This window comes from Mastigoproctus giganteus, chromosome 4 (genome assembly GCF_048544385.1).
Source record: "Mastigoproctus giganteus isolate SK-2022 chromosome 4, ASM4854438v1, whole genome shotgun sequence".
In the NCBI taxonomy this organism is placed as follows: domain Eukaryota; kingdom Metazoa; phylum Arthropoda; class Arachnida; order Uropygi; family Thelyphonidae; genus Mastigoproctus; species Mastigoproctus giganteus.
The window spans coordinates 9,148,171-9,175,027 of NC_143578.1; the positions used below are offsets into that span (position 1 = coordinate 9,148,171).

A 26,857-nucleotide genomic window follows, 5' to 3' on the forward strand; every position below is an offset into this window, starting at 1 on the left:
CCCTAATGGTAGCTGAGCATTCTGGTCTCTTGCCAAAGCTATTGACTGCAACTTTTGCCCATCTATGCTCCCACCTCTGTCAAAACCAGATGATGGTTCTGTTGTCACTTCAGCCAAGGATAAAGCTGACCTGCTAGCATCCCATTTTTCTTCCAACTCATGTATTAATGATCTTGGTAAAACACCTCCCAACATGCTCCATTCAATGCCTCCTGTAATCTTCTGTCAGAAAGATTTTGACGAAGCTTGATGTTAAAAAAGCTACAGATCCTAATGGTATTTCTCCACTTGTTCTCAAAACCTGTGCTCCTGAACTTATTCCTGTTCTTTGCCGCCTTTTTTCACTTTCTTATTCCAAATGTGTTTTTCCTTCTGCTTGGAAATTTGCTCATATCCAGCCAGTTCCTAAAAAAGTGACAAATCCCTCCCATCCAATTATCGTCCCATTGCAATTACTTCTACTCTTTCTAAAGTAATGGAGAAATCAATTAACCGTCAACTCATAAACCATCTAGAAACCTTCCGTCTGATCAACGATCGCCAGTATGGATTCCGTCAGCGTTGATCCACTGGTGATATTCTGGCTTATATTACCCATTTATGGATAAATTCAATGGAAAAGTTCGGTGAAACACAAGCAGTTGCTCTTGGCATCTCAAAGGCTTTCGATCGTGTTTCGATCTTATGGTTTGCCAACTGATTTTTGTAATTGGTTATCCACTTTTATCTCTGATCGCTCACTGAAGGTTATGGTAGATGGCTTTGTCTTCTAACTTCTCCACTAATGCTGGTGTCTCCCAAGGTTCAGTTCTTTCCCCACTCTTTTCCTCTTGTATATTAATGACCTCCCATTGACTGAAAATCCTATCCCATTGACTGGAAATCCTATCCGTAGTTTTGCCGATGGTAGCACATTGCATTCCACTTTCCATTTTGAGAAACCTTGCCCTGCTCAATCAGCTTCAACTTCTCGAATATTCACTACCAATTCCTTAAATGCCGATCTCCAGTGGGGCAAAGTCAGCTTCGTTGATTTCAACCCTTCTAAAACTCAGTCTTGTCTTATATCTCGCAAAAAAGGATTCTTCTGCTCCTATTATCTCTGGTGGCACTCAGATTTCTAGGCAAAATGATATATCTCTTTTGGGGATTACCTTAACTTATTTCTCTTGGCACAAGCACATTACAAATATTCATCTGCTTCTAAAAAACTTGTTTTCTCTTTCGCTCTCGGCGTTACTTTTCTTCCAAACAGCTGTTCACTCTGTACAAATCCCAAATCCGCCCTACCATGGAATACTGTTCCCACATCTGGTGCTGTCCCCAAAATCCCTCTAAGGCTTCTAGATTCCATTCAGAAGACGGCAGTTTTTTTTATGAACCCCCCAAACACGAAGGGTATCAAAAACCTATAGTACTTAGTACCGTGCATGGGTTTGAAGGAGAAGTATGGGGGGAGGGGGGTGCCGGAAACTTTGCTCTAGAGACTAAACATGGGTTTCACCACTTCAAGCCTCCAATAAGCAAAGTGGTGGTATTTCACCGGTTGATGAAAGTCATCTACCACCATCAGTCTCTCCACTCTGTCTCATAGACATACCTTTTCTGCTGCATGCCTTTTCTACAGATACTTCCATGGGCACTGTTCTTCTGAATTGGCTTCTATAATTCCTGCTTTCTCTTTCAAAACAGTCCGAAGACGTGCCGCCACCACCCAACATCAATTTACTGTTCAACTGCCGTTTTCTTGAACAACCTTCCTTCATACGTATTTCCTGAAAATTAGTCTACAGAAGTTCAAGTCTAATGTCAACAAACATCTTCTTTCGTCTTCTCAACCTCCAACCCAAGCACGGTACTAAGTACTATACTATAGGTTCTAATACCTCATATTTGGGGTTTTCATAAAAAAAAATTAAAAATAAAACTTTAAGATGTAAACTTTCTGCAGGCTTCCTCTATGGCCGTGACACAAAATAATGACCCAGTTTCAACGATGAGCCTATCTTATTTCCTGGTAGTTACCTTACTTCTCTGAAAATCGTTTCAGCAGTGCATGGGAACAAAAAGCAAAGCACTGAAAAATGGTTTAATAAATAAATAAAAAAAATCTACATTATTACACGGTAATCAACTTTACAATTGAAATTTACTGTAGCCTTTACTGTAGTTTCATTTAAATATAATTGTAGCCAATTATATTTAAATGAAAAACATTTTACAGGTTTTTTTAACTAATCCAAAGTGTGGGGCATATTTTCATGAAGCAACATTTTCTAAAAAAAAATGTTGACAAACCATTCCACTAATCCAGATATAAACCATATTTATTTAAATCTTTGTGATTAAATGTATTGTATATAGATACTAAAGCTATTTCTGACTATAATCTGAAGAATTAGCACTTCTCATTCAAAAGACTGTCCAGAAAGCCATTTCCAGATCAACAAGAAGTTTGACCACCAAAACACCACGCCTTGGTGGTCACAGGAACTGACGATACTAAGTTCATCAAGCTAAAAAAAAAAGTTTCTAAAAGCCCGAAGAAACAATATCTTGCCATTAGAACTCAAGACTACACCAAGAATTTAAAAATACTAAAACTATCAAAACCATCAAAAAGTAAATAAAATAAGTTGGAATACTGACAAAATTTGGTAAAAACTGCTGGGGTAATAAGGGTCCATGGGGGTTTGATTTACAAAATCTGCAGAAACAATAAATCCAGGAGATATCCTTAATGCAGAAGACTCTTTAAACTGGAACAATACTGTCAATAAAATACTAGACACTTGTCCCGCAGGACTATCCAACTCTTGACTTTCCTATGCAGGCTGAAATATGAAATTTAAATGAATCATTTTTCGCCACCACTTCAACGTTTTTCATTGGATGAATTCAACTTTGCAGTTAATTCAATGAAAAATTACAATGTCCTGGACTCGTGATTTATGAAGCAAATGTGAAAAATGTTCAGCTTACCTGTAGTAAGCTTAAGCCCCCTCACTATTATCCCTCAGCACATTAGCAAGTTGGATCTCCCCAGAAAGACATTCGGAAAAATAATCTGTCAGGACTTTCAGCTGGGCTTCGGCAAGGCCCTCGATGCACTCTCAAATTTGGACAATTCAAGAGCTGCAGATAAGATATCATTCTCGTTTTTTTTTTTTTTTTTGTTTTTTTTCACACAAAAAAAAAAAACTTCGTTTGATTTTCCTTCCCTTTCTAACAGTAGAAGGAAGGGATTGAATTACAATGCCTACTTGCTGGTCTAAATGTTGATGATCCCCCTCAGGTTGCTGACAAAATGAATAAGTATTTGCGTCTATATTCACACATGAGTAATTCCTTAGGGAAGGGAATGCCAGAAGTTTATCAAATGTAGCAGGGAACTAAATGATTTTGTGATAACTGAGAGGAAAGTGGAAGAGATTGTTGAAGCTAAACAAAGCACTGGGGTGGATGGATCTACCCCATTATATTAAGGAAAGGAACAAAGGAGGTAAGCAAACTCTTGGCTATAATTAGGAGAGCATCTTTGGATTCTAGAAGTCATGTGGACTGGAGATGTGCAAATGCCAATTCAAAGGGGGAGGGAAAGACATCAAAGGGTGATATGAGTAATTACCAGACCTGTTAGCCTAACTTCTGTTCCAAAAAAAAATAATGGAGCCACTAGTTAAAGTAATGGACTACTAGACAGGAGCGCAGTTATACTTGTACTTTAGTCACAGCACGGATTTGTTAAGTGGCGAACTTGTCTGACCAATATAATTGGATATATGATGCAGTAACAAATCAACTGGATGCAAAAAAAAAGATACTCAGGAAAGCTTTTGATACTGTTGCACGTAAGACTGCTATATAAATTGGAGTGTAGCATTAAAGGCAGGTTGCGGCTATTGATGGTTGAGTGGGAGAAAGATAGTACTGTAGTTATTAATGTTCATGAATTAATGTTTTTAGTGGATTCCTCCAGATTTTAGTGCTGAGCCAATTGTTTCCTGTATTTATTTATTTATAATATATTGATGAAAGTATATTAAGCTTAACTTCTAAGTTTGCAGATGATGTAAAGGTTGACAGCGGTTACTGATAGTAGTCAAGGTAAACTACTGCTACAAGATCTAGAAAATTAGGCAGATGGGCTGAGAAATGGCAGTTGAGGCATTATATTCAAAATCGCAAAAATACTTCATATGGATAGCAGATTAACGTTCCAACTTGTGGTTCATACACTCAGGGTAGTCGAAAATGAAAAACTGCACAATCACCCGCAGGTAATTGTGCAGTCAGATATGAAGTCCTCTGATCAGTACAGACAGGCTGCCATATATCATTGACAAAAGTCCATGGGGTTTTGTCAATATGGGAACTTTTCTAGAGTTATACTGAGATGATTATCCCATTGTACAAGGCGCTGGTTAGACTGCCTCTTGAGTACTATAAACAAGTCGTTCAAAGTAGCACCAGCAGATGTCACGAACGACTTCATCCCACAGCGTTTCCATTCCTGTAGCTCCGAAGGAGTTTTGATTTCCAATCGCAACAAATTTTCGAAAACAAGTTTCACTGCAGAAACTTGCACACAAACTCGTTCGCAGTTTGCAAGAAATTTCTCTTATGTCAGTATGAAAAGGTTCTGCAATTAGATAATCAATGAAAGACAACTGTCATGAATGTATTGTTTCATTTTTTTAATCCTCATTCACTCAGCTGCATACCTTGTGTTAGTACAATCGCATAATTTTTATACACAGTAGACTACTAAGGTAGATGAATTGGCATCGCTTTAATTATCTCATACTAATCAGACTAATCCTGCAAAGGAAAATTAAAGGCAAAAGAAAGACAAAGAAAAGTGGCTTGATAACATCAATAGGGAGAGAACTATTTCACAAAGCAAGAGACAATTGGCTCGAAAATGTTGGTCTCCAACGTTCAATTTGAACGCAGAACCGAAAGAAGATAAAAAAAAAAAATTGTGAATACCTTCAGAACGAGTTGCCATGATATTGCACTACCTCGAATAAGTCTTGAATGGAGAAGACTGCTGTTATTAATTCTCGGTGGATACCACCATCAGGACCGCACCATTTCAAGGCTTATTGGCCTTTCATCGGTGGGTGGGCAGGTATCCTGATGTTGCAACGATTGAAAACCCAGTTATGAAGTAGAACTCTACAATAATGAGATGCTGTATAATAGTTTAGACTAAAAGATCTCTTTATGGCTAGAGCCGAGAATAAGTAACAAGTCTTTTTTTTTCCCTCTCCCATTGGCGAAGGGTTACTTATTCGAATGTTAATATCATGGCAACTCGTTGTGAAGGTATTCACAATATGATGTAATTAAAACGATGCTAGCTCATCTACCTTGGTAGTTAAATGCATATAAAAATATATGATTGCACTAACCCTTATGTCAGTAAACTTAGTCTAAGGCTCGCTCTAGTCATAAATAGGTCTTTTAGTCTAAACTACATCTCTCTGTTTAATTTTTTTTTTTTAAATTCTTGCTTTTATGAGCAAATAGTAACTTTATGCTCCTCGAGCACTTTATTTGTAGCATAAAACTCGTACGTCGCCCATTCATGCTGTGGATTGACTTTTTAACTTTTATTGCACTTTGTATATATTAATTTTATTTTATGAACAAAGTACGAGGGGCGTTTGAAAAGTTCGCGCCCTCAGTATGAAGAGTTTATCTGAACAGTCTGGTAATATCTTGCTTTTCAGTATAGTTCCCATTTCTATTGGGCACTCGGGAATTGCAGCAGTGAGGTCCCTATCGGTAGGAAAATGGATGCAGTCAGGTAATTTTTTTTTCAAATTAGGAAATAGGTGAAAGTCCAATGGTGCTAGATCTGATAAATCTGGGAGATGGGACAAGATTTGAAAGCCGTACTCGTGCAGTGCAGCTATGGTAACGACAGATTTATGAGCAGGCATCTTGTCTTGGGTGGAACTATACTTCTTTGCTGTGTTTTGCTCAGCATTTGTCTTTGCGTGAAAACAACCTGCTCACAAGGTCGACATAATTATGTCCATGTGACTGTCTGAAGGTAATTCACTAGCAACACTCCATCAGCATCTCAAAAAAAAAAAAAAAAAAAAAAAAAACCGATGCTATTACCTAGCCAGCAGAAGGAATTAACTTTGCTTTCTTTGCAGGAGGGGTGGGGGGTGAAGAGCTGAATTTTCACTGTTTTGGACTGCTCCTTTGTCACTCTGACTGAAAGTGATGGACCCACGTCTCGGGCACCTCTTTCATAGAGAACTTGTATTATGTGGCGCACACGTTCAGATGAAATGCCTAAAACAATGCTGGCAATGTGCTGAATTGTCACTCGTCGATCAGTTATCACCAGATCATGCACCCTATCAAAAACTTTTAGAGTGATGGACTTTGCAGGTCTTCCAGTGTGGATAATCTTCCAGGCTTTCCCTCCCTCGTTTAAATTTTTGCTTCTTAACCAATGAATAGGGAGGAGCATCCTTTCCCCCAACGTTGTAACTGTATCCTCATGAATTTCCTTTGGCGTTAGTATCTCCCCACCCCCCAAATATTGGATGACTACACGTTGATTTATTTTGTCCAGCTTTCCCCATTCACACATCATTCTTTGACTCCAGGACTTTTAATTTAAAAATGACGTTTTTGAAACCTCATGAAACCTGGTGGTTTACTATTTGAAGCGTGGTATATTGAGTACAAGGACCTCTGTAGCCGAGTGGTCAGGAGGAGTGCAGTAGCATACGCTCTTTGAGTAGACATGGGTTCAAGCCCCTGACTGCTAAATACGGTCGATCTGCCAACCCGCACTGGACAAGCGTGGCAGATTATGGTCCATTTCCCCTAACATGAATTGTTGAGGAGGCTTCCATTCTGCAGTGAGTTGATAATAGCTGCAGTTTACTACCCTTTCATACTAAGGCCACAAACTTCTCTAACACCTCCTGTAATTTTGTTTTCATAAGCTCAATCATGCTATTGAACTAACTATACTGTAATGATGTGACACGGTTGGAAAGCTATCTGCTATGTAGCCATAACCATAAATGAGTTGTGTTGAGGTAAGCTTCAGAGGTAAGCCTTTGTTACCTGTTTTCGTAGTAACATAACTTGCGATTTTGCCTTGGTCTGGTTATATTGTACCATGGGAATTATTATTTGAATAAAATATTGCAAACAATTATTCTTACTTTTATTTATCCGAAGTCAGTCTTTTTTTTTTTTTTTTTTTTTTTATCAAATACTGTATTTCTAGACCTTGGCCTATCTAATGAATAATATCAAGTTCTTGAGTTTGTCAACAACTGGTATAGGGGAACTGATCCCCCAGTGGCAGTTCCAGAATTTTTCTGAAGGGTTCTCGGGGATTTTCATGCAGCAGTAAAAAAATTCACTGCAGTTTGATCGTAAGTGAGGGAGACTAGCCTCTTTTGTCGCTACTTGACCCCCCCCCCCCCCCAGTCGAACCTTACGATCTAGAGCGGAATTTTTCTTCCGTGGAAAGTTTCCAGAAGGATGGGGTTTGTGTGAAGAAATCCATACGCAATTTCTCACCCCCCCCCCCCGTGATTGTTTAACTGTTGCCATAAGCGGTTTTATGTCCTTCGATATGGACTCCAAACGGAGAGAAGAGTCCATATGGAAGGATATAAAAGTTGGAGATGTTGTTATTATGACAAATATGACTATTTGTTTTTAAGAGGAACAAAATCCAAGAGACTTCTGCTAACCCCTTACTTGGTTATAACTTAATTTCTTCGTTTGAGTTTTTTTTTTCTTAATTTATTATAGCATGTTGACACGGATATACACTGAGACCAGCTGTGGCATTTCAATTTCCGGGTTGGTAGTTTTTTTCCCATTCCCTTTCAGTGGTTCCCAAACTTTACTCACTCGAGTCACACTTGGAATTCGTGGCAGGTATAGAGTAACTACCAGTTGAACTGTTTTTCCTAATCACATGGCGCACATTTGGAACCCCACTGGCCCACACAGTGAAGCAGTTAAGGAGCGCATAGTGTAAGCTCTCCTTAATTGTGGAATACTATTCGGTTTGGGTATTTTGTGAGAAGAGTGGGATTTTGTGGAGAACAGGCCTCCTGTTAACGCAGTGGCAACAGGATGCCAGCAGTTGTTTTTGTGGTGATCAGGTAGACTGGGGGAGGGCCCATGACAAGCTTACAGCTCTTTTGTTGAAACGAGCCTAATCGATTAGAGGGATCGCCTCAGAGTTTGTGTTCGAAATCTGTTGCAGCCGTATCATCGACTAAAGTTCATCTCTCCTTCTTGGAGTAAGATAATAACCTACTTGAAGTTTATCTTTACCAGGAAATTCAGTATAATTTCCTAATTCTAGTCTATAGTAGGTACAGAAGTACCGACACAGCGTGGGATTGTTTTTCACTCCCATTTGTTTGCGTTTATCGCAGCATTTCCTCTGAACCTTTTGCGGAAATGATATCATCAATTACTAAGGATGTTTCTTTTGTTATTCTCCAGAACTCCATTTTAGAAGTCGTGAGGCTAACATTATACTGTTAACAAGAAAAATTTTATCTTCGGCAATAACCCCACCCATGTCGTGTCAATATATTTTGTAATCGCTGCCATTGTTCCAGAACAGGTCAATAATCGTAGCGTTGATTATATTGCAAATTATATGGGGAATAATCACGAGGAGCATAATCATTTAATTTGGTGATTATAAACACTTGGTTTTGTTGAACGTATTTAGGTATATTATATTATTTTTAAAATCAGAAAATGGTTAGACAGAGAATGATTTTAATATCGTAAACGGGCATTTCTGTTATGAAAACAGTTCGTAAAATGACGATACCATTTAAGGATTAAATAGCAAAAAATACGTTATTGCTGCTTTTTTTATTTATTTAATAGAGAAACTGAAGTGAATATACCTTGTGCCTTGTTACACAGGAATTCCCTGGCGACATCACGTGACGCACTAGAACCTTGATTAATTAAAGGCTTTTATTTATGAAGTTAGAACACCTGGCTAGTGGCAAGTTAACCCCTGGCTTGTAGCCGTCAAGGGTATTGTGTACGGCGTGTGCCTTTTTGTATGCAATAAAGAGTTTTAACAACATTGTTCTTAACAATGTTGTTAATTTTAATGGCTCACACCATGTGTGGTTTGAACTATTAAATTAAATAGCACATTCAAAATAACCCTTAATTGGCGTCTCCGTAGCTACGTGGGCAAGGGCAGCAGTGCGTAGCACACTCTTCTTGATTAGATCGGAGTTCGAGCCCGTGAACACCAAATACGGAGGATGCGGAAAGGTCAAGGAATGACCACCGCATATCCCCGGAGCAATGTGGCCTTTGTTGCTAATGCTCCTAAAAACCAAATAACCCTTAATTTTAAATAAACTAATTGGTTAGTAAATTTCTTAATTAAGAGGAAGTCTTCTCTGACTAATTTGATTGGATACTACGATGTAGTCACAAAGGAACTGAATCAAAAAAAACCAACTTTGATATCATATACTTGGATTTCAGAAAAGCTGTTGCACATGGAACACTGCTGTACAAATTGGTGCAGTATTGCATTAAGAGCAAGTTACTACAATGGATAAAGAGATGGTTGAGTGCACCAATTGGACACTGCTCTACGTGGACTAATGTTATTAGCGGAGTCCCCCAGGGTTTGATGCTGGGCCCATTGTTTTGTGTATTTATCAGTGATATCGATGAAGGTCATCAGCCATTTGCAATCCACTGCAGGATGAAGGCCTCTCCAGCAACTTTCCAGTTCCTTCTGTTTTGTGCAATGGCCATCCATTTACTATCCACAAACTCATGAGTTTCATCTGTCCATCTCAGTTGTTGTCTTCCAGGTTTTCTTCTAGTTCCTCTTGGGTATCACTGTTATTCTCTTAGTCAATCTGTTGTCATGTCTTTGAGCTATGTGTCCTGCCCAAGACCATTTTAGTTTTGATAAGAATGTCCTTTACTTGAGTTTGTTGCCTAATCCACGTGTTTCTCTTCTAACAGTCTGATTCCCAATATAATTTGTTCCATTCTTCGCTGTGTAGTTCTCAGCTTCTCTTCCATTCTTTTGGTGAGTGCCCAAGTTTCACTTCCATAAGTAATGGTGGGTAGTATACATTGGATCATTATTTTACTATTCAGACAAATTGGGATATTGCTCCTCAGTATGTGACTATTTCCTGAATGCTATCCATCCAAAATTTATTCTCTTGACTTCCAGCCATTTATCATTATTACAGCTGATGACTTGTCCCAAATAAGTATGGCTCCACCTTTGCAATTACTGCTCATTCAATCATTATATCCCTTTCTGTGGCATACTCGTTCATTACTTTTGTTTTAGCCATATTCATCTTTAGTACAAAATCCTTACTAACTCTCCATAACTGATTAAGATTTTCCTCTAATTCTTTGGGATCGTGGCTTATCACCACATCTCCAAATTGTAAATGGTTTGGGTACTCTCCGTTCACATTGATTCCTTTCTGTGACCAGTCTAATCTTCTGAAACCTTCCTCAAGGGCAGCAGTAAACAGCTTCGGAGATGGTGTCTCCCTGTCGAACTCCTTTCTGAATTTTAAATTTACTACTGTCTATCTAGTCTAATAAAGGATGTAGCACTCTCATATATTTTCTTCAAAATCATATATGCAGGTATCTATGACTTGTCTTTCCTGTGCCCGAAACATTTCCTTATTGCTGTATGGAGTCAAATGCCTTTTCATAATTCACAAATGCCAGGCATTAATGGTGTTTTATATTAATTTACTTTCTCCATTAGCTGTGATATTACATGGTGATTCATAGTTGAGAATCTTGTCATAAAGCCAGCTTGCTGTTTTGGTTGATTTTCATCAAGTATTCTTTCTAATCTGTTAGTAATGACCCTTGTGAACAACTTGTAGATGTAGGATTACAAGCTTTATTGGTTTAATTTCCAATTTCTGATATCTCCTTTCTTATGGAGAAAAACTGATTCCATTATTCCACTCCTTAGGCATCACACCTTTTCTAATGCATTTTGTGAAGTCTTGCCAGCTTGTCATGTCTCTTCCTCCCAATATTAACAACTCTACAGTAACTTCATCTTCCCCCAGGGCTTTCTGAGTCTTCATTTTCTTCAACACATGTTCTACCTCATCAGGAAGGATATCGGGTATGTCATATGTGTTTACTAGTTTCCGATCCATCTTCTCTGCTGCTGGCATCATTCCCATGCTCCTTGTGTAATTCTCTATAGTAGTCTTCTGCTATTTGAATTATGCTTTCTCTGCTATTTATAAGTACACCATTGGTATTTTTCAGTATCATTTGTCTTTCTGTATTACTGCTCATGGCTGCTGATTTAAAAACCCTTTGTTTTCCCTTAATGCTTGTTCTACTTCTTGTGTTAAATCTTATGTCCTCTGAGTCTTTTAATGACGTTGCGTAACTCAGTATAATCAATTTTCTCCTTGTCAGTGTTTATCTTGCTCCATGTGTCGTCTGCGGTTCATCATGACAAGTGTTTCTTGACTAATTTTTTCTTCTTTGGATTTTTTTTACTTTCTTTGGATTTCTTATAGGTTTCTTAGGCTTTATCACTTTTAGAAAGTTGTAATATTTCTTGTCGATATCTTGGTCCTGAGCTGTCTGCAGAAGCTCAAACTTGTTCTTAAGTTCCAGTACATACTGCTTTTTCTCATTTTCTGTTATCTCAAAGACCTTTGTATTATTTACTTGAGTCAGGTTTTTTCCTTTCCTTTCTTTTCTTACATCTGTATCAAGTGTGCATCTTGCCATTCTGTGATCACTTACCTTGTTCAGGACGGTAACATCATTCACGATATATCTTGTTAGTGAGAATGAAGTAGATTTCATTAGTTAATCCATTTGGGCTCTTCCATGTCCACTTTCTGTTTGCCCTTTTCTGGAAAAGTGTTCATTACTGACAATCCTTGAGATTCTGCAAATTCCACAAGTTTTTAATTTCTTTCACCAATTCCAAAATTTCCTATAGTTCCCCTTTCTGTGCTGTTTTTTGTCCCTCTCCAACCTTAGCAATGAAGTCCCCCATAATGATAGTGTAGTGGGTTTTCTGCTCATCTAGAAGACTCAATTTTGGTGTACATTTCTTCAACCTCTTCATCATCATGGCTTGATGTTGGTGCATAAATCATTATTACCTTTAGCTTGTACCTCTTAGAAATCCTGAATAGTTGTCTTGGCACCCTTGGTGATGTACTTTTGAAATCCAAAATGTTTTTTATATCTTTATGGACCAGAAAGCCAACTCCACCTTCGCTCATTTCACTGTTTCCATTGGTGTACAGCAGAAGGTATGTTGGGCTTAATGTCCAAGTTGGCAGATAATACAAAGGTTGGCAGGGTTGTTAATGACACTAAAGACAGTATGCTACTGCAACAGGATCTAGGAAAGTTAGGCAGATAGGCTGAGAAGTGGCAACTGAAGTTTAACATTGACAAATGCAAAGTACTGCATATGGGTAGCAGTAACCCAAGAGAAAAGTACCAAATCTGTGGTACTACACTTAGGGAGGTGGAGAATGAAAAAGACCAGGGGGTAATTGTGCAGTCAGATATGAAGTTCTCTGAACAGTGCAGATGGGCTGCCGGAGCAGGTCATGAAGTTTTGCCAATGATATATAGGAATTTTGCTAGCAGAGACAAGGTAATCCTTCCTTTGTATAAGGCAATGGTCAGGCTTTTGATACTATTGCACATTGAAGAATAATTACCCTCAATCATAGAAAATGATTGATTGAGGCTAATTATAAACATTATGGCAATCCATACCTTATGTTTAACAGCAAACAGGCAAGATAACAGCTAACCCGACAGATAGCTTTGAAACAAATGATACAGAAAATGAGCGCCAACCATAAATATTACTTGAGTTGTGGTATTTTTTTTATTATATACATGTGCAAAAGAAAGCTTATGCTGATATAAGGGGAAAGGAGGTAAGAATAAGGAAAGCTATAGCACCTCAATTTCCTTCGAAATACTCCAATAGATCATGAGATATAAAAATTCTTACCTCCTTTCCTCTTATGTCAGCATAAGCTTTCTTTTGCACATGTGTACAATAAAAAAAAAAAAACCAACTCAAGTGACATTTATGGTTGGCACTCATTTTCTATATTTGTTCCAAAGCTATCTGTTGGACTAGCTGTTATCTTGCCTGTTTGCTGTTAAATTTGAGTATAGATTGCCATAATGTTTATAATTTGGACCTATTTAAACAGGCAGATAACAAACAGCCTTGCTAATTATTGAATGGTGCTAGCCCTTGAAAAAATGCCATTCAGAGTATCCTATTATCAGTTATTAGCTTCAATTTATATTTTATTGCTAATTATGTTTATTTCTGGGGCATAACAAAGTAAACCAGCACAGGCTATCTTAGTCTTTCTAGGTTCTTTTTGTCTAATGGCTTATTTTGTACTTTAATGCTAAAATTTTATCATACATCTGCTCTTTTGGGTCTAGACTCACTTTGAGCACTTTTATGTGGTACAAATTACACTCTTATAGTAGTAATTAGATTAGACTGATGTAATGTTTTTTTTACATAGATTTCTTTTACTGCTTTACTTCCACTTTATTCCTTTTCTATTTCTTTCTGTCCATTACTTTTATCAATAAACTAATAGTGTTGATGGTCATTTTGTCTTTCTGTTTAGTGCTCTAATCCTTGAACTTTTTTTCTTTCCCTTTTCTTCCCTGCTTTCTTTCCATAAGCATTTTTTGCTTATTTCTTTATTTATATATATATATATAAATATTTTTTTTTTATTACAACAATTATTTGACATTATCTTCAGTCTTATGAAGAACAATTTGATTTAATCAAAACAAAGCTTGATCTTGCTACTTTTGCTCAACTTGCCAAAATTCGTAATATTAAAAACAAAAACTACTTTAAACACTTATGTATCTTAAACTATTGTGCACATACATATATACAACATAGTGCAATGAGAATTTCTGTTTCATAAAATTAGTATAATATATGCTATTACAATAGATTTTTTATTAATCTAATGTTGTGGCAAATGTGAAATCTAGAGCATGAAAATTTGAAGTTCCAAACAATGTTAAGCATTATTTATTATCTAACAACATAAAAGGAAATTCTGTTTATACTTCAACACTGCCAGTTTGTCAGAAGTGTAGAATTCATTTTGATGAATACAATTATTAATTGTTATTTAGCAGTCATATGGGCTTGACACCACATTCCACTCGAAACAGAGTGGAATGTGGTATCTGTTAGCATAGGAAAGGATGCTAGACAGACAACTACAGCAGTTACCCTGAAAAGTATTGCAGGGGGGGCAAGAATAAGATCCCATATAAAAGGATGGGTTAGGGGAAAAGTTGGAAATATGCCAATGAAATATAGGGAGGGAAAACATTTTTTCCATATATATATATGGAATTTTTTTTTTCTTATCTTATATATAAAGATAAAAAAACAAGAAGGTTGACATTACATGAATTCTCTATCCTTTGCCTTGAGGCATTACAAAAAATAGTCTGAAATAAGTGCGAAAAAGCAGTTTTTTTTTTTTCAGTCAAACACTAAAGTCCAAGTGAAATACTATACATTAGGTATGATCAAAGTGTTATATCACAATTTAGCATTAGTAGAGACATGATGCAAGAAAGCAAGCTTATACAGCATTAACATTTGTCATAACATGTTTGGCTCATCAAGATAAGGCATGAATTACCCATTAATCCAGTCAGTCTAAATTAGCATATGTTGTAGATGTTTTTTTCCCTTTACATCTTAAAATGAGTTTGACACTAGAAATTCTGCCCGCACCTGCCCACCCACTACACTGCTGAAAGGCCAATTGTGACCTCTAGCAACTAAACGAGCTATCCCACCAGTGGTGCCAAACTTTGCAGTATGATAGTTTTGTTGAGCAACTTTGAGCAGCAAATTAGAATCTAACTTTTCAAATTAGAAAGTGTAACAGAAACCTTCAATTTGTTAAACACCTTTTGAAAGACTTTGGTGACAACTGACAAGTTTAGAATGCTGCTTGTCCATTGAAGATGATTCTTACTCAGGCTGCATTTTAGCTTCAATCACTCTTGTTCATGTGATCAGGAGTGATTGACATTTAGCTTGCTCTCAAAGTTGCTAGTGAAGTTGTTTTTCATGACAGGTCATGAAAAATAAGACTTGGCAATGTGACATTTAAAGAAAGTCATTAAAAACTTAATAGATATAAATAAATTTATTTTAATTGGCATCCAAGCAGGCCAATACATACCCAAGGAAGTTAAGTGCATTTGACAATTAAATCAGTTAATGCAACTTAACAAATTAGGGTACATACACAAATAATGAGTTTTTTTTTTTCAGTTGGCTAGGGGCAGATTTAATGACTAGGTATTCAGCTAATATTTGAACAGTTTAGTTCTTAGAGCTATATTATAAAAAAAAAGTAAACTAAGCAGAGTGGGCTACATATGCTCAAGCAAATGTGATCAACTTGCTTGATTATGTATCGATGGCTTATGCCTGAAATAGGACGAAGAAAAATCCTCATGTGAATCTATTAGCCATAAGGTGCAAGGAAGCCAGAGGCTTATGCTGCACCAGCCAAAAAAATAGACTCCTCACATAGCTAAGCATCCAATTGACCTTTGAATTTCTTTAAACCGTCAGCCTCAACTTGTTCTCAGCAATCAATGACTTGCTGGCTAAAAGAACTTCCTTCAATATAATATAAACTTCCATCCCTGTAATTTGAATTTATGGCCTCTAGTTCTATAATTCTTTAACAGTGAAAATTCTACCTTCCATCACTTCACTAATCCTTTCTTAGAATCAAGATTTGTCAAAATCCTTCTGACATCTTTTTGATGGAAGACCACAGGAGGCATGGAATGGTGGGAGGTGGTTTACCAAGATTATTAATACAAGAGTTGGAATCAAAATGGGATGCTAGCTTTATCTTTGGCTGAAGTGACAAAAGAACTCTGGTTTTAACAGAGGTAGGAGCAGAGATGGACAAAAGTTGTGCCCAATAGCTTTGGTAAGAGACCAGAATGCTCAGCTACCATTAGGGAAAGAATCAAGTTTTATACACTTAGCCTGTTCAAAATCTAGTTTGGACTGATTAATAACTGATTTACAATTGTTGCAAGCTTTGGTGTAGGCAGAAAATGAAACTGAAGAATTGGAAACAAGCCAATTACAATTTGAAACATTCTTCTCTTGAACAGCCTTAGCACATTTATTGGAAAGCCAAGGTTTAGATAAAGGACGAGATTTTAGAGTGGAGTGTGGAATAAAGGATTCCATTCCTACAAGAATAATTACACTGACATGATCTGAGCAAATGTTGACATCAGAAGTTTTTTTAACAGTAATCTGACCAAAGAAAAGAAATCTTGCAAGTCATCCCATTTTGCATTCTTGTAATGCCAAACAACACTAGGTTAGGAACAGCCATGAGATAGTCTCCATTGAATAAGAGAATCACCAAGTTGTGATCTGAAGTGCCTAAAGGACCACTCACTTCAACCATATACTTAGGATTGTTTGTGAGAAAATATCAAGGGTGTTGGCTGTATGGTTAGGATTGTCCGGTGTTCTGGTGAACAATCTGTGAGAAGTCATTAGTAATTGGAAAAGACTTAGCATCTCGACCAACTGGGTCTGTGTGACTAGAAGTCTGAAGCCTTTGTGTAAAATTTAATGTGAACATTAAAATCGCCAAGGAAAATTACCTCACTGTTAGGAAAGTTTGACTGGAGAGAGTCAAGTTACAAAGAAGTCAAATTGCTTTAAGTATTTAAAGGGAAAAAAAAAAATCCCAACTACAGCAGAATTAAGTGCCAATTGATGTCTTTAGTATAGTAGAATTAAAGATGGGGAATGTGCAGTAAAAGTAATTCCCATGGTGGGAGAAACTTGCATTCAATAATCAACAAAAGTAATGAAGTCTGCCTGATATGTACTGGATTAAATTTGAAGGAAGAGGTAGGAAGTCTTCTACAATAGCTGAAAATCATCAAACCACCAAAAGAAAAGTAATATGGATTCAGATATCATTTAAATGGAATGAATAGAAGTGTTTTGAATGTGATTTGAAGGTTTTGTAACAGTTATCATACATTCTACTTATTCAGTAATATTTGGAAAAAGGTTGATTTTATTGTTTCAGTTAATTTTCTTAATTTTTGGAATTTGGTTCCAGTCATCTAAAAGTTACTGCTCCATATATAATTTGCATCATATTAAACTGTGCATTGTTGCTATGGTTCTTAAAATTTTAATATTACCCAATGAATATTTCATGTAGCAGAAAAACATTAACTGGGAGCAGCATCTGAGGGCCTTTCAAAATAGACTTTTGTTACTTTAATATTCATAATTTGATTATAAATTAATATCAAACTTTAACTTTCACTGCTAATAAGTTTCAGAATTTTTTCTTATGACAACTTGCATTTACTCATGCACAGTGACCGTCATACTTTTTTTTTTTTTTAGAATTAGAGAGAAAATGAATTTTATTAAAATAAACAATTTAATGTTTTGTTAATTCTAAAACATTTTTTAATATATAAATGCTCAGAACCATTATCAACAAAACAGTATTTTTAAGTGAAACCATTAAGTTATTTAAACATCTAATCTGTATTCCATTATTACTTGTATGTTGTATTTAGATTGCAAGATTGATGGCAGTTTTGAATGAATTGTAGCATAAAATCTTACTGCATTTATATCTAATCTTAACTGCATTTATAGTGGTTTGGTATTTGGGCTGAATCATTATGTATGAGACTGACTTGAAATATTTATTTTAACATTGCATTAGTTTTTAAGAAATGTTAAAATTATACTTTATAATTTTAACATTGATTTAAATTAAATCTAAATTGAATTAATTTTTATAAAATTTTAAATTAGTCTCTTCAGTATCACTAGCTTTCCACATGAGAATTCATATCAAGGCTGTTTAACAAAAAAAAAGCAAATCTGGACTCTGGTCTCTCTCTGATTGACTTATACAAATTTAAGTATTTCAGATATTATGATGTGTTAATGCACTTTTTTCATTTTGTATTTTCAGATAGCCTCCTATGGATTTCTTAATCAACCATGTGCTCTTTCTTGGGATCCAAAGCTATGCCTGATGGCCATTGGAACAAAGTCTGGTATAATCAGGATGTATCCTTGCATTTTTATATAAAGGAAAAAAAGCAAAATTGTAATTTCTTCATCTGTTTTAAGACAAGCTTAATCACTCAGGCTGGATGATTTTAAGTCTACCTTCTAAAAATGAAAAAGTTCCTGTAAGATCATGTCTGTGTGCCCACCCTAATAATTTGAACCAAATCATATTTGCAGGAAATGTGAGGACACTGGATCTCTTGTTTGGAACTTTTTGTTCCAAATGAGAACGTGTAAATGAAATTTATGGTTCATTGGAGGGAAGAGTCCAAGGTTGTGCTGATTGCAGCATTTTTATCTGCCATCTGGTTTTCAAGATAGTGTACTCAAATTATAAATGCCATCACATTATAATGTGATTACAATAAATCTGGGTGTCTGTAAATGTTTCTGATTTTGATATAACTTTTTAAATTCAGAATTACTTCAAGCTACACTAATGAAACATATACCAGCTGAAAGATAATTTAATAAAGAATTCAATAAATTTTATTAAAATTGGCATTTGACTGCCAGTTTGTTTTGTGCTTTACCTGCTACGCAGCACTACATTCTCCACAATGGCAAAATAGCAACCGGGCCGGAGAAAGCGTTCTGTGTATTAGCATTTTATGCATCAAAATCTGTTATAGTGCAGAGGCAGTTTCAATGAAAATATGGGAAAGCTCTGAGTAAACAATCAATTTGTGCTTGGTATGAGCATTTTGTTAGAGGGCTATGTGTGTAAGCACAAGTGCTGGCAGAAATTCAGTGCCATTTGACAGACATTTGCTTGCAGTCCACAAAAATCTGCATGCCAGTAGAGAACTTAACATAGTGAAAACAACTATCTGGCAAGTTCTTCAGAAATGCCTTCAACTGCACCCATATCAATTACAGATGTTGCAAACATTGAAATCAACGGACAAAGTGAAGTGATTTTGATTTCTGTTGCAACTTTCTCACAAAACTGGCTGACAATGACAAGTTTCTGAACAAGGTGGTCTCCAGTGATGAGGCAACCTTCCACCTGTCAGGATGAGTGAATCGACACAATTTATGAATCTGGGGCAGTGAAAATCCCCATGAGTTTTTGAACATGAAAGGGACAGTCTCAAAGTTAACTTTTTTGCCACAGTGTCTTGTGAAAAGCTGTATGGGCCATTCTTCATTCAACTGACGGTGATAGGGTTTGTCTACTTGGACATGGTCAGTGAATGGTTAATGCCACAGCTGCAGTAGGACATTAGATGTGATTTTATCAAAAAGACTGCCTCTCTGCATTTTCATAATTAAGTAAAGTCGTACATGAACGAACAATCTTCCTCAGTGATTCACCTTAATTCACTTCCTCAGTGAATTAAGAGGTCAGGCAACCTTGGAGGCCATATGGAATGGTCTCCAAGGTTGCCTGACCTGATGCCAATGGATTTCTTTTTGTGGAGTTATGTGAAGGACAATGTTTACATTCTTCCACTACCAATGAAGCTGCAAGAGCTGAAGGCATGGATCACAGATGCCTTTGGTAAAATTCATTGCAAAATGAAGCACAGCATTTGGCGGGAGATTCAATATTGCTATGATATTGTTAGTTACTCATGGTGTCCACATTGAACTTTACCAATGACTTTATGTACCTTCATAAAACTTGAATTGATCTTTCAGCTGGTATGTGTAGCTTGAAGTAATTCTGAATAAAAAAATATATATATCAAAATTGGAAGCATTTATGGACACCCCGTATTTAAATTTTTTTATCATATGTGATGTTGAATATTTTTATCTGTAATTTTGAAATAAGTTTTAAAAAAAAAAAGTGCAGCCATTATCAACCCACTGCAGGGTGGAAGCCTCCTCAACAATTCATGCTGAGGGAAATGGACCATAATCTGCCACGCTGGTCCAGTGCAGGTTGGCAGATCGACTGTATTCAGCAGTCAGGGGCTTGAACCTCGGTCGTGTGCTACTGTGCTCCCGCTCCTGCCCACTCGGCTATGTGATGTTGAATATTTTTATCTGTAATTTTGAAATAAGTTTAAAAATGGGCTCTAAATCCTAATGTTTATTTTTTTTTTTGTGCAAACAATAGTAGACTGTTTGTTCATAATGTGTTTATTGTAAAAGCATCAGTGAGTCTCAACCTTTTAAATAAATAGCATTTTTATTTATAGCTATATCAGATTTTGCTATAATAAATATTCTGCCAAGGATTTTACAAAAATTTTAGTATGCGAAGATTAAATTTCTAAGTGCAGTGACAATTTTTGTATAATCTTTCATACATAATATTGTCAGGGAAAAATGGTGACTTTAGTCTTTTTCTTTGGAAAAAGACTAAAGATGTGGTGGTATTACAGGGTGATTAAATCAAGGCAGTAGACTGGGTGTTGCAGTAAATATCATCCCCCCCCCCCATATATACTGCTGCAACCAAGCCTGGATTTCAAGGATTGTTTTAGACCATGCTATGCATTAAGCTGTCTATCTGTTTTGACAGAACTATTAGCTGTCCTAGCTGCATGTTTACACTGCTGAGAACTTCATGTCAGACTGTATAATTATACCAAAGTGTTTTTTTTTTCTGTGCTACCTTGATTGTGATGTCACCTAATTGGTATGCTGTTCTGGGATTACTGCTAACCAAACACAGTACCTAGTATTTATCAATTGTAAAACACAACTGACACTTATCCATTGTCATTGCAGCTTCTTACTGAGTTGATAAGAAAACCAGTCTTCTCCATTTAGTTCTATATCTTCTCACCATTGTTTCTTTTTTCTGTCTTTCTTTCTTTCTTTCTTTCTCACCCTCAGCTCCTCCCAGCAAATGCCTTTTTTTTTCCACATCTCTCTCCCTCTCCTCACTGCTTCTTGCCATCTTTGCTTTACTCTTGGTTTTTATCCTCCATTTTCTTTGGCAGTCTTATCTTCCATTCTTTTTACATGAGCAAACCATTGCTTACATGCAGATAATATTCCAGGGGCGCACTGCACCTGGGCTCCAATGTTCAAGTGGCATCTAAAAACCTGAAACTTCCATACACTATGAAGAAAATTAAGAGGGTGCCAAATTTTGATTTGCACCCAGGTGCCACATTCCCTAACAACTCCCCTGCATCTCAGCTACCTCCTTTCTTGAAACTAGATCTTTTACAGGTATAAAACATTCTTCCTCCCAGACTCTTCTTTTATCAATTCTCCCTTCTTTATCTACTGTACTCCCTGAATATTTGATTTTGTATAAATATCTGAGCAAACTTAAATTATATACCAATAATATCAATATTCAAACCAGTAAGGTGCCAGGTATTGACTGAGGGACTCATTATTCCATGAAAATTAATGATACTAGAGTACTACCTTCTCCATTCCCACTCAATCATCCCTCTATCCATAGCTTTAACTTTCTCCTGATGCCACACTGCTCTAATTGGTACAGCAGTTTTTTTTGTAAAAGCTCTTCTGAAATCTAAGTATGATGGTGTTTTTTTTATTTATTTATTCAGTTTTGTTCACAGTTTGTAAGTATCAGATTGATCACACAAGAGCTCTGCCTAATAAATAAATTTTTTCCTTTTTTTTTTTTAAAATTGAAGTTTGTAATAAGAGTTGGTAAATACTTGGAAAGTAAGTCTGGAATTTGGGTTGAACTGTAAATCAGAACAACTCAATTTTATCAAAAGTCCATTCCATGTATTCAAACTGACTTAAACAAAATTGCATACCAAGCTTTATAGAAAAATGTAACATTGCTGCTAGTAGTCTAGAGTTCAATTGGTATGCAAACAGAATCAAGCAGTTAATTTCAGTTGCCTTTACACCACTCATATAGAGTGACCTATATGTGGAGGCACTCCACTTGCGTGCTTTTTTTGAATGCTTGCGCATTATGGCACAATGCTTGTAGTACTGTTTTTAATGCTTGTGTACACTAGATGCATTGAATGTCTCAATGATTAAGTAATATAATAACCACTACATGTAGTTCCCCCTCACAATCACATTTTTGCTAGTGTCCATTCTAAGCAGTGAAAATGCTTTAGTAAAATTGTTTTTATTTTTAACCAACCTTACAACTTGAAATTCATCTGTTTCAAATGTTTTGATGTATAGATCAATGTCACAAAAAAAAAAATTCCTGAAGGAGCAAGGTTTTGGATTCCTACCCAAAATTTTGCAAACTTTACATGTGCTGTGTGTGGTCTCTTGTTACCTTGATTACCCTCTATTTGTTCTAAAGAGACTGCCATTTATTTTTTTTGGAAGATATAAATCCTTAGTTTCTTCTTTATTGGTGAAGTGGTTTGGGTCCGTGGACTGGACATGATCCTGAAACAAAACCAGTCCGTGGACTGGTTATTTGTTTCAGGATCATGATGGTATAGCCATGTTTTATCTTGGGTTATAATCCCATTAAAACAATCTCAAGTGGATTATCACATCTCCATCTTTGTTTCATATGTGAAAAGCTTTGGAACCCACAGGAAGCAGATTTATCTTGTATTCTAGTTCCTGTAACCATTACATTTGTTATTCCAGGGCATTCATTATCTGACAGCTTCTTATACTTCTGTCAAACCTGATCAGTTTATTGTTTGGTGATGAATGCTGATATTAATCTTTCTGATCTAAGTTGGTTATTAATGTCAATTGCCCCCTTTTTTTTTTTTAACCATCTTGTAGACAATTCTTGTGAATTGTCATGTCAATACATTTGATGCATTTCCTTGTATATATGAGTGTTATAATGAACTGCCATCTGTGACCAAAGCCTTAAAGGTATACCATAATTTTAATGAAATTATTTTGCATGAAGCAGTGGGGCTATGCTTAAGATTCACCATTGAATGGTCAGTGCTTTTGCATCATAATTTGTTCGTAGTGAACTGTTCAAGTTGATAATTGGCATTGTATCTCATTGTGAATAAATCTTCATGAGTTGCTGAGGTATTGCACTGCTTTGAATAACTACTGCTTCACCAGTGGAGAAGCCTAACATTACTTATTCTTGGCAGATACCACCACACAGACTACACCATTTCGAGCTTGCTGGCTTACTCATTAGTGGGTGGGCATTGACTTGGACAATTCACTATGAACAGACATGGTGCAAAAGCACTGATTGTTCAATAGTGAATCTTAAGCGTAGTCCCATTGCTTTAGTTGCAAAATAATTGCCTTAGTTTATACTATTACACACAATCGGGCATATCTCATATTGTGGACTTGTACTTAACTGGGTTGTCACTATTGCAACTACAGGGTACCTGCCCACCAATGAGCAAGCCAAAACAAGCTTTGAAATGGTGCCGTCTGGGTGGTGGTATCTGCCTAGAATTAGGCTTCTCCACTGGTGAATCATTACTTATTCAAAGCAGTGCAATACCTCGTAAACTCATTGTGAAGGTTGATTCACAATATGAGATACAATTAAAACAATGCCAGTTGAACAGTTCACTACAAACAAAATGTGGTGCAAAAACACTGACTGTTCAATAATATACCATAATTCTAAAATATTGGTGCTGTGTATTCTATCTTTCCAGTTGGCAGTAGGCCACTAGTATCTTAACCTGTCATGTTCTCCTTTCTTGAAATTAAAACCTATAGATTTAACTACTTTTCTCTCTCTCCTCATCCAACTTAACTCCATGGTTACTTTCTGCTGCTGGCCCTTGTATTTTTAACACTGTTAATGTTATCTGGTTCCTGGATGATGAGCAGCTGTACAATATTCTTGTCCCTAATTCCCTTGGAATGAATGGAGGGGTGAAATGGGATGATTTTTGTTTTTTTTTTTTTGGCTGATGCTACATAAGCTTGCTTTTTTGCATCATGTGCCTCTACTAATGCTAATACATTCCCTAACGACCTGATACAAATAGCCATAAATGGTTATTTAGAGATGGGTGCGGCCAGCACAAGAGGGGGAAAGCGTTGATCGGCGGGTTGACTCCGTCCATTCCTTGCCCCCCTCTTCTCGACTGCACGTTAGATTTGTCACGTGACATGGAGCTGAAAATGAAGTAAAACAAATGGTAAAACGGCATTTTCATTTTTTAGAAATGAAGTAACAAAAATGCACGATATTCTGCGATCACAGTACGTCACATGACATGTGTCGGAGCAGAAATCAAAGGCGAAACAGCAATTTTTTGAAAAAAAGTAACAAATTCACACCAAGTGCAACCACTGTTAAAGACTATTTCACGAACATTAACAGTGAGAATTTCCTATACACGTCCAACAGGAATGCTTTTTTTGGCCCAGCTTCCGGCCCCCGCAATTGTAGCCCTACGTTACTAAACAATTTCGCGAGAAAAAAAAAAAGACAAACACCCACTTCAGTGGAATGTCCTCAATCAATCCTAAATTGCCTGCCTGTATATTTCTGATATTGCATTCACATGCAACTAAGGGTAATCAAAAAAAGTAAATCACAAGCGAATTAGCAATCCAAAACGCAAATGTTGGAAATTTCGTATTCCTAATCAAATAGGGGAAGAGCAGTCACGTCACTTTCATCAGGTGAAATTTCTTAATGAAATTTTTTTTTCTTTCTGAATTTCAGTGTGAAATGCCACCAGATATTTTGCACAGGTTAAGCAATGTGAATTGGTGCTGTCCTTCATAAATGTACTGAATTCCATATCTCCATTGTTGGAACAGGAGTAAAAGGACTACCAATAGCTTTTGTTGTTGCTATCGTAATGGTTTCTATCTGTGCAGCTTTATTATTATTATGACCTGCAGTGGGGCAAATGACAGGCCCTCTAAGTTGCGAGTTCTCCAAATATGGTCCAGTGAAGCTACATCAGTTTTTTGCGTGTAGTGAAAGTGCACCTTGTCTGTTCTATGACCACTGGATCTCCACTTGCATGCTGTCTGAAATAAGAGGATGAATATCCTGTTTTCTGCATACTTGAATTGTTCTAATAATAATAATAAAAAAAAAAAAACACCTGCACACGACCTTTATTTTTATTTATTTATATATATATATATATATATATATATACTGTGTTAGTAAATTAATAAGAGGAGTTTACCTCAATATAGTACGTGGAACACTTCCGTATGATACCCTCCAGAAATTAAAACGGAAAAAACGAAAAAATCGACAACTTACCGGTCCATTAAAGTAAAATATAAATAATTAAAGTAAAATATAAATAATTAATAATATAAATAATAATAATAATATAAATAAGTAAATTGATTATTTAATTATTTATATTTTACTTTAATTATTTATATTTTACTTTAATGGACCGGTAAGTTGTCGATTTTTTCGTTTTTTCCGTTTTAATTTCTGGAGGGTATCATACGGAAGTGTTCCACGTACTATATTGAGGTAAACTCCTCTTATTAATTTACTAATATTATTATCAACGTAGAACATATTGAGTATTACAGCTCTGATTCATACTATCTAATATATACTGTGTATATATATATATATATATATATATATATATATATATATATATATATATATATACTGTGTATAAATATATATACTGTATATAAATAAATAAAAATCCCCCTCATTCTCTTCCATATGTTGGGATTACAGGTTATAAACTTGACTCCAATCTGACACATTACATATGTGTTACTATGGAAATGCTCGTCGAGCAGTATAGCTTCCCAAATAGTTCAGTAGCTCCAGATAATTTCCTTCCCATGACAAAAACAATCGGTTAAAAAAAAAACTCAATTCTATTTAAATTATATATACCAGTAAAACTAGTGTGCATGTGTAAATATGGTGACATTTTTGTGACGTCTGGCCAACTACATAATCTTGATGCTGAATGTTGAAAGTTTGTTATTTTAGTGTGCGCGCTTTTAAGTCTCAAGTGTATACGAACATCTCATCAAAATTATGGTGCGACTTGCTCGTGGAAGAACAGTGAATCAAGTTGCTACTCCAGTCCACCCATGAATAGTTGTCAGTTCCATCCCGCCTTGATACTAAGCTTAACCGAATTACACAAATGGAAGGCTTTGCCGAAAGGGTGTAGAATATTTCCTTGCATAGAGTTATATTTGAATTCTTAATTCCGCCTCCACCCTGTATATTTACTTGGAATAGTTTCTTTTCCTCTTAAGAGGTTTTCTTTTTTGTCATTACTGTACCCACTGGGAATATTCTTGAGACGTGACCTCACGTAACAGGTGCGGCGGCTGCTAATCTACACAAACTGCTATCTGCCTTTCCTTGTCCGTAAAACTTGTCTCTAGAAGATGAGGAAAGTAGAAACTGAATGAAAGAACATCGTTAGACTTGTTCTCCATACCTGATTGCTCGGACATTAAAAGCTACGTTTCCAGTTTCATTGTCCACTTTGGAAAGAAGGTAATTATTCGAGGCCGTTCCCCACTCCTCGATGACATCAGAGACGTAAATAAAGCTGCGGAAGACGTGAGCTGTGTGTATAGTCCCAAATTACGTCATGTGTGGCCGTACACATGACGCAATCCAGGACACTTTGGTGTTAGTTTTTTTTTTTTTAAGAAGGCCGTCTACTGCTTTGGATTTTTTACATTCTCAACGTTTGCCCCTTTTTTTAATTGTGTTTTACCTGGGAGTGGAGGAAGCCAAAAGAGTAAACTTTCGAAACTATATCGACGGAG

At 36.3% G+C, this 26,857-nt stretch overlaps 1 protein-coding gene across 3 annotated transcripts in view; it reads left to right on the forward strand.

Moving 5' to 3' along the window:
* The window catches only part of LOC150086374 (lethal(2) giant larvae protein homolog 1-like), a 242,693-nt gene that overhangs the window by 72,044 nt on the left and 143,792 nt on the right, over positions 1-26,857 (forward strand). For all 3 annotated transcript variants that reach the window (XM_090372550.1, XM_090372551.1, XM_090372552.1), the window contains exon 3: positions 18,138-18,235. In XM_090372550.1, coding sequence (XP_090228676.1) covers positions 18,138-18,235 — 98 coding nt within the window. The remainder of the gene's footprint in view (positions 1-18,137; positions 18,236-26,857) is intronic.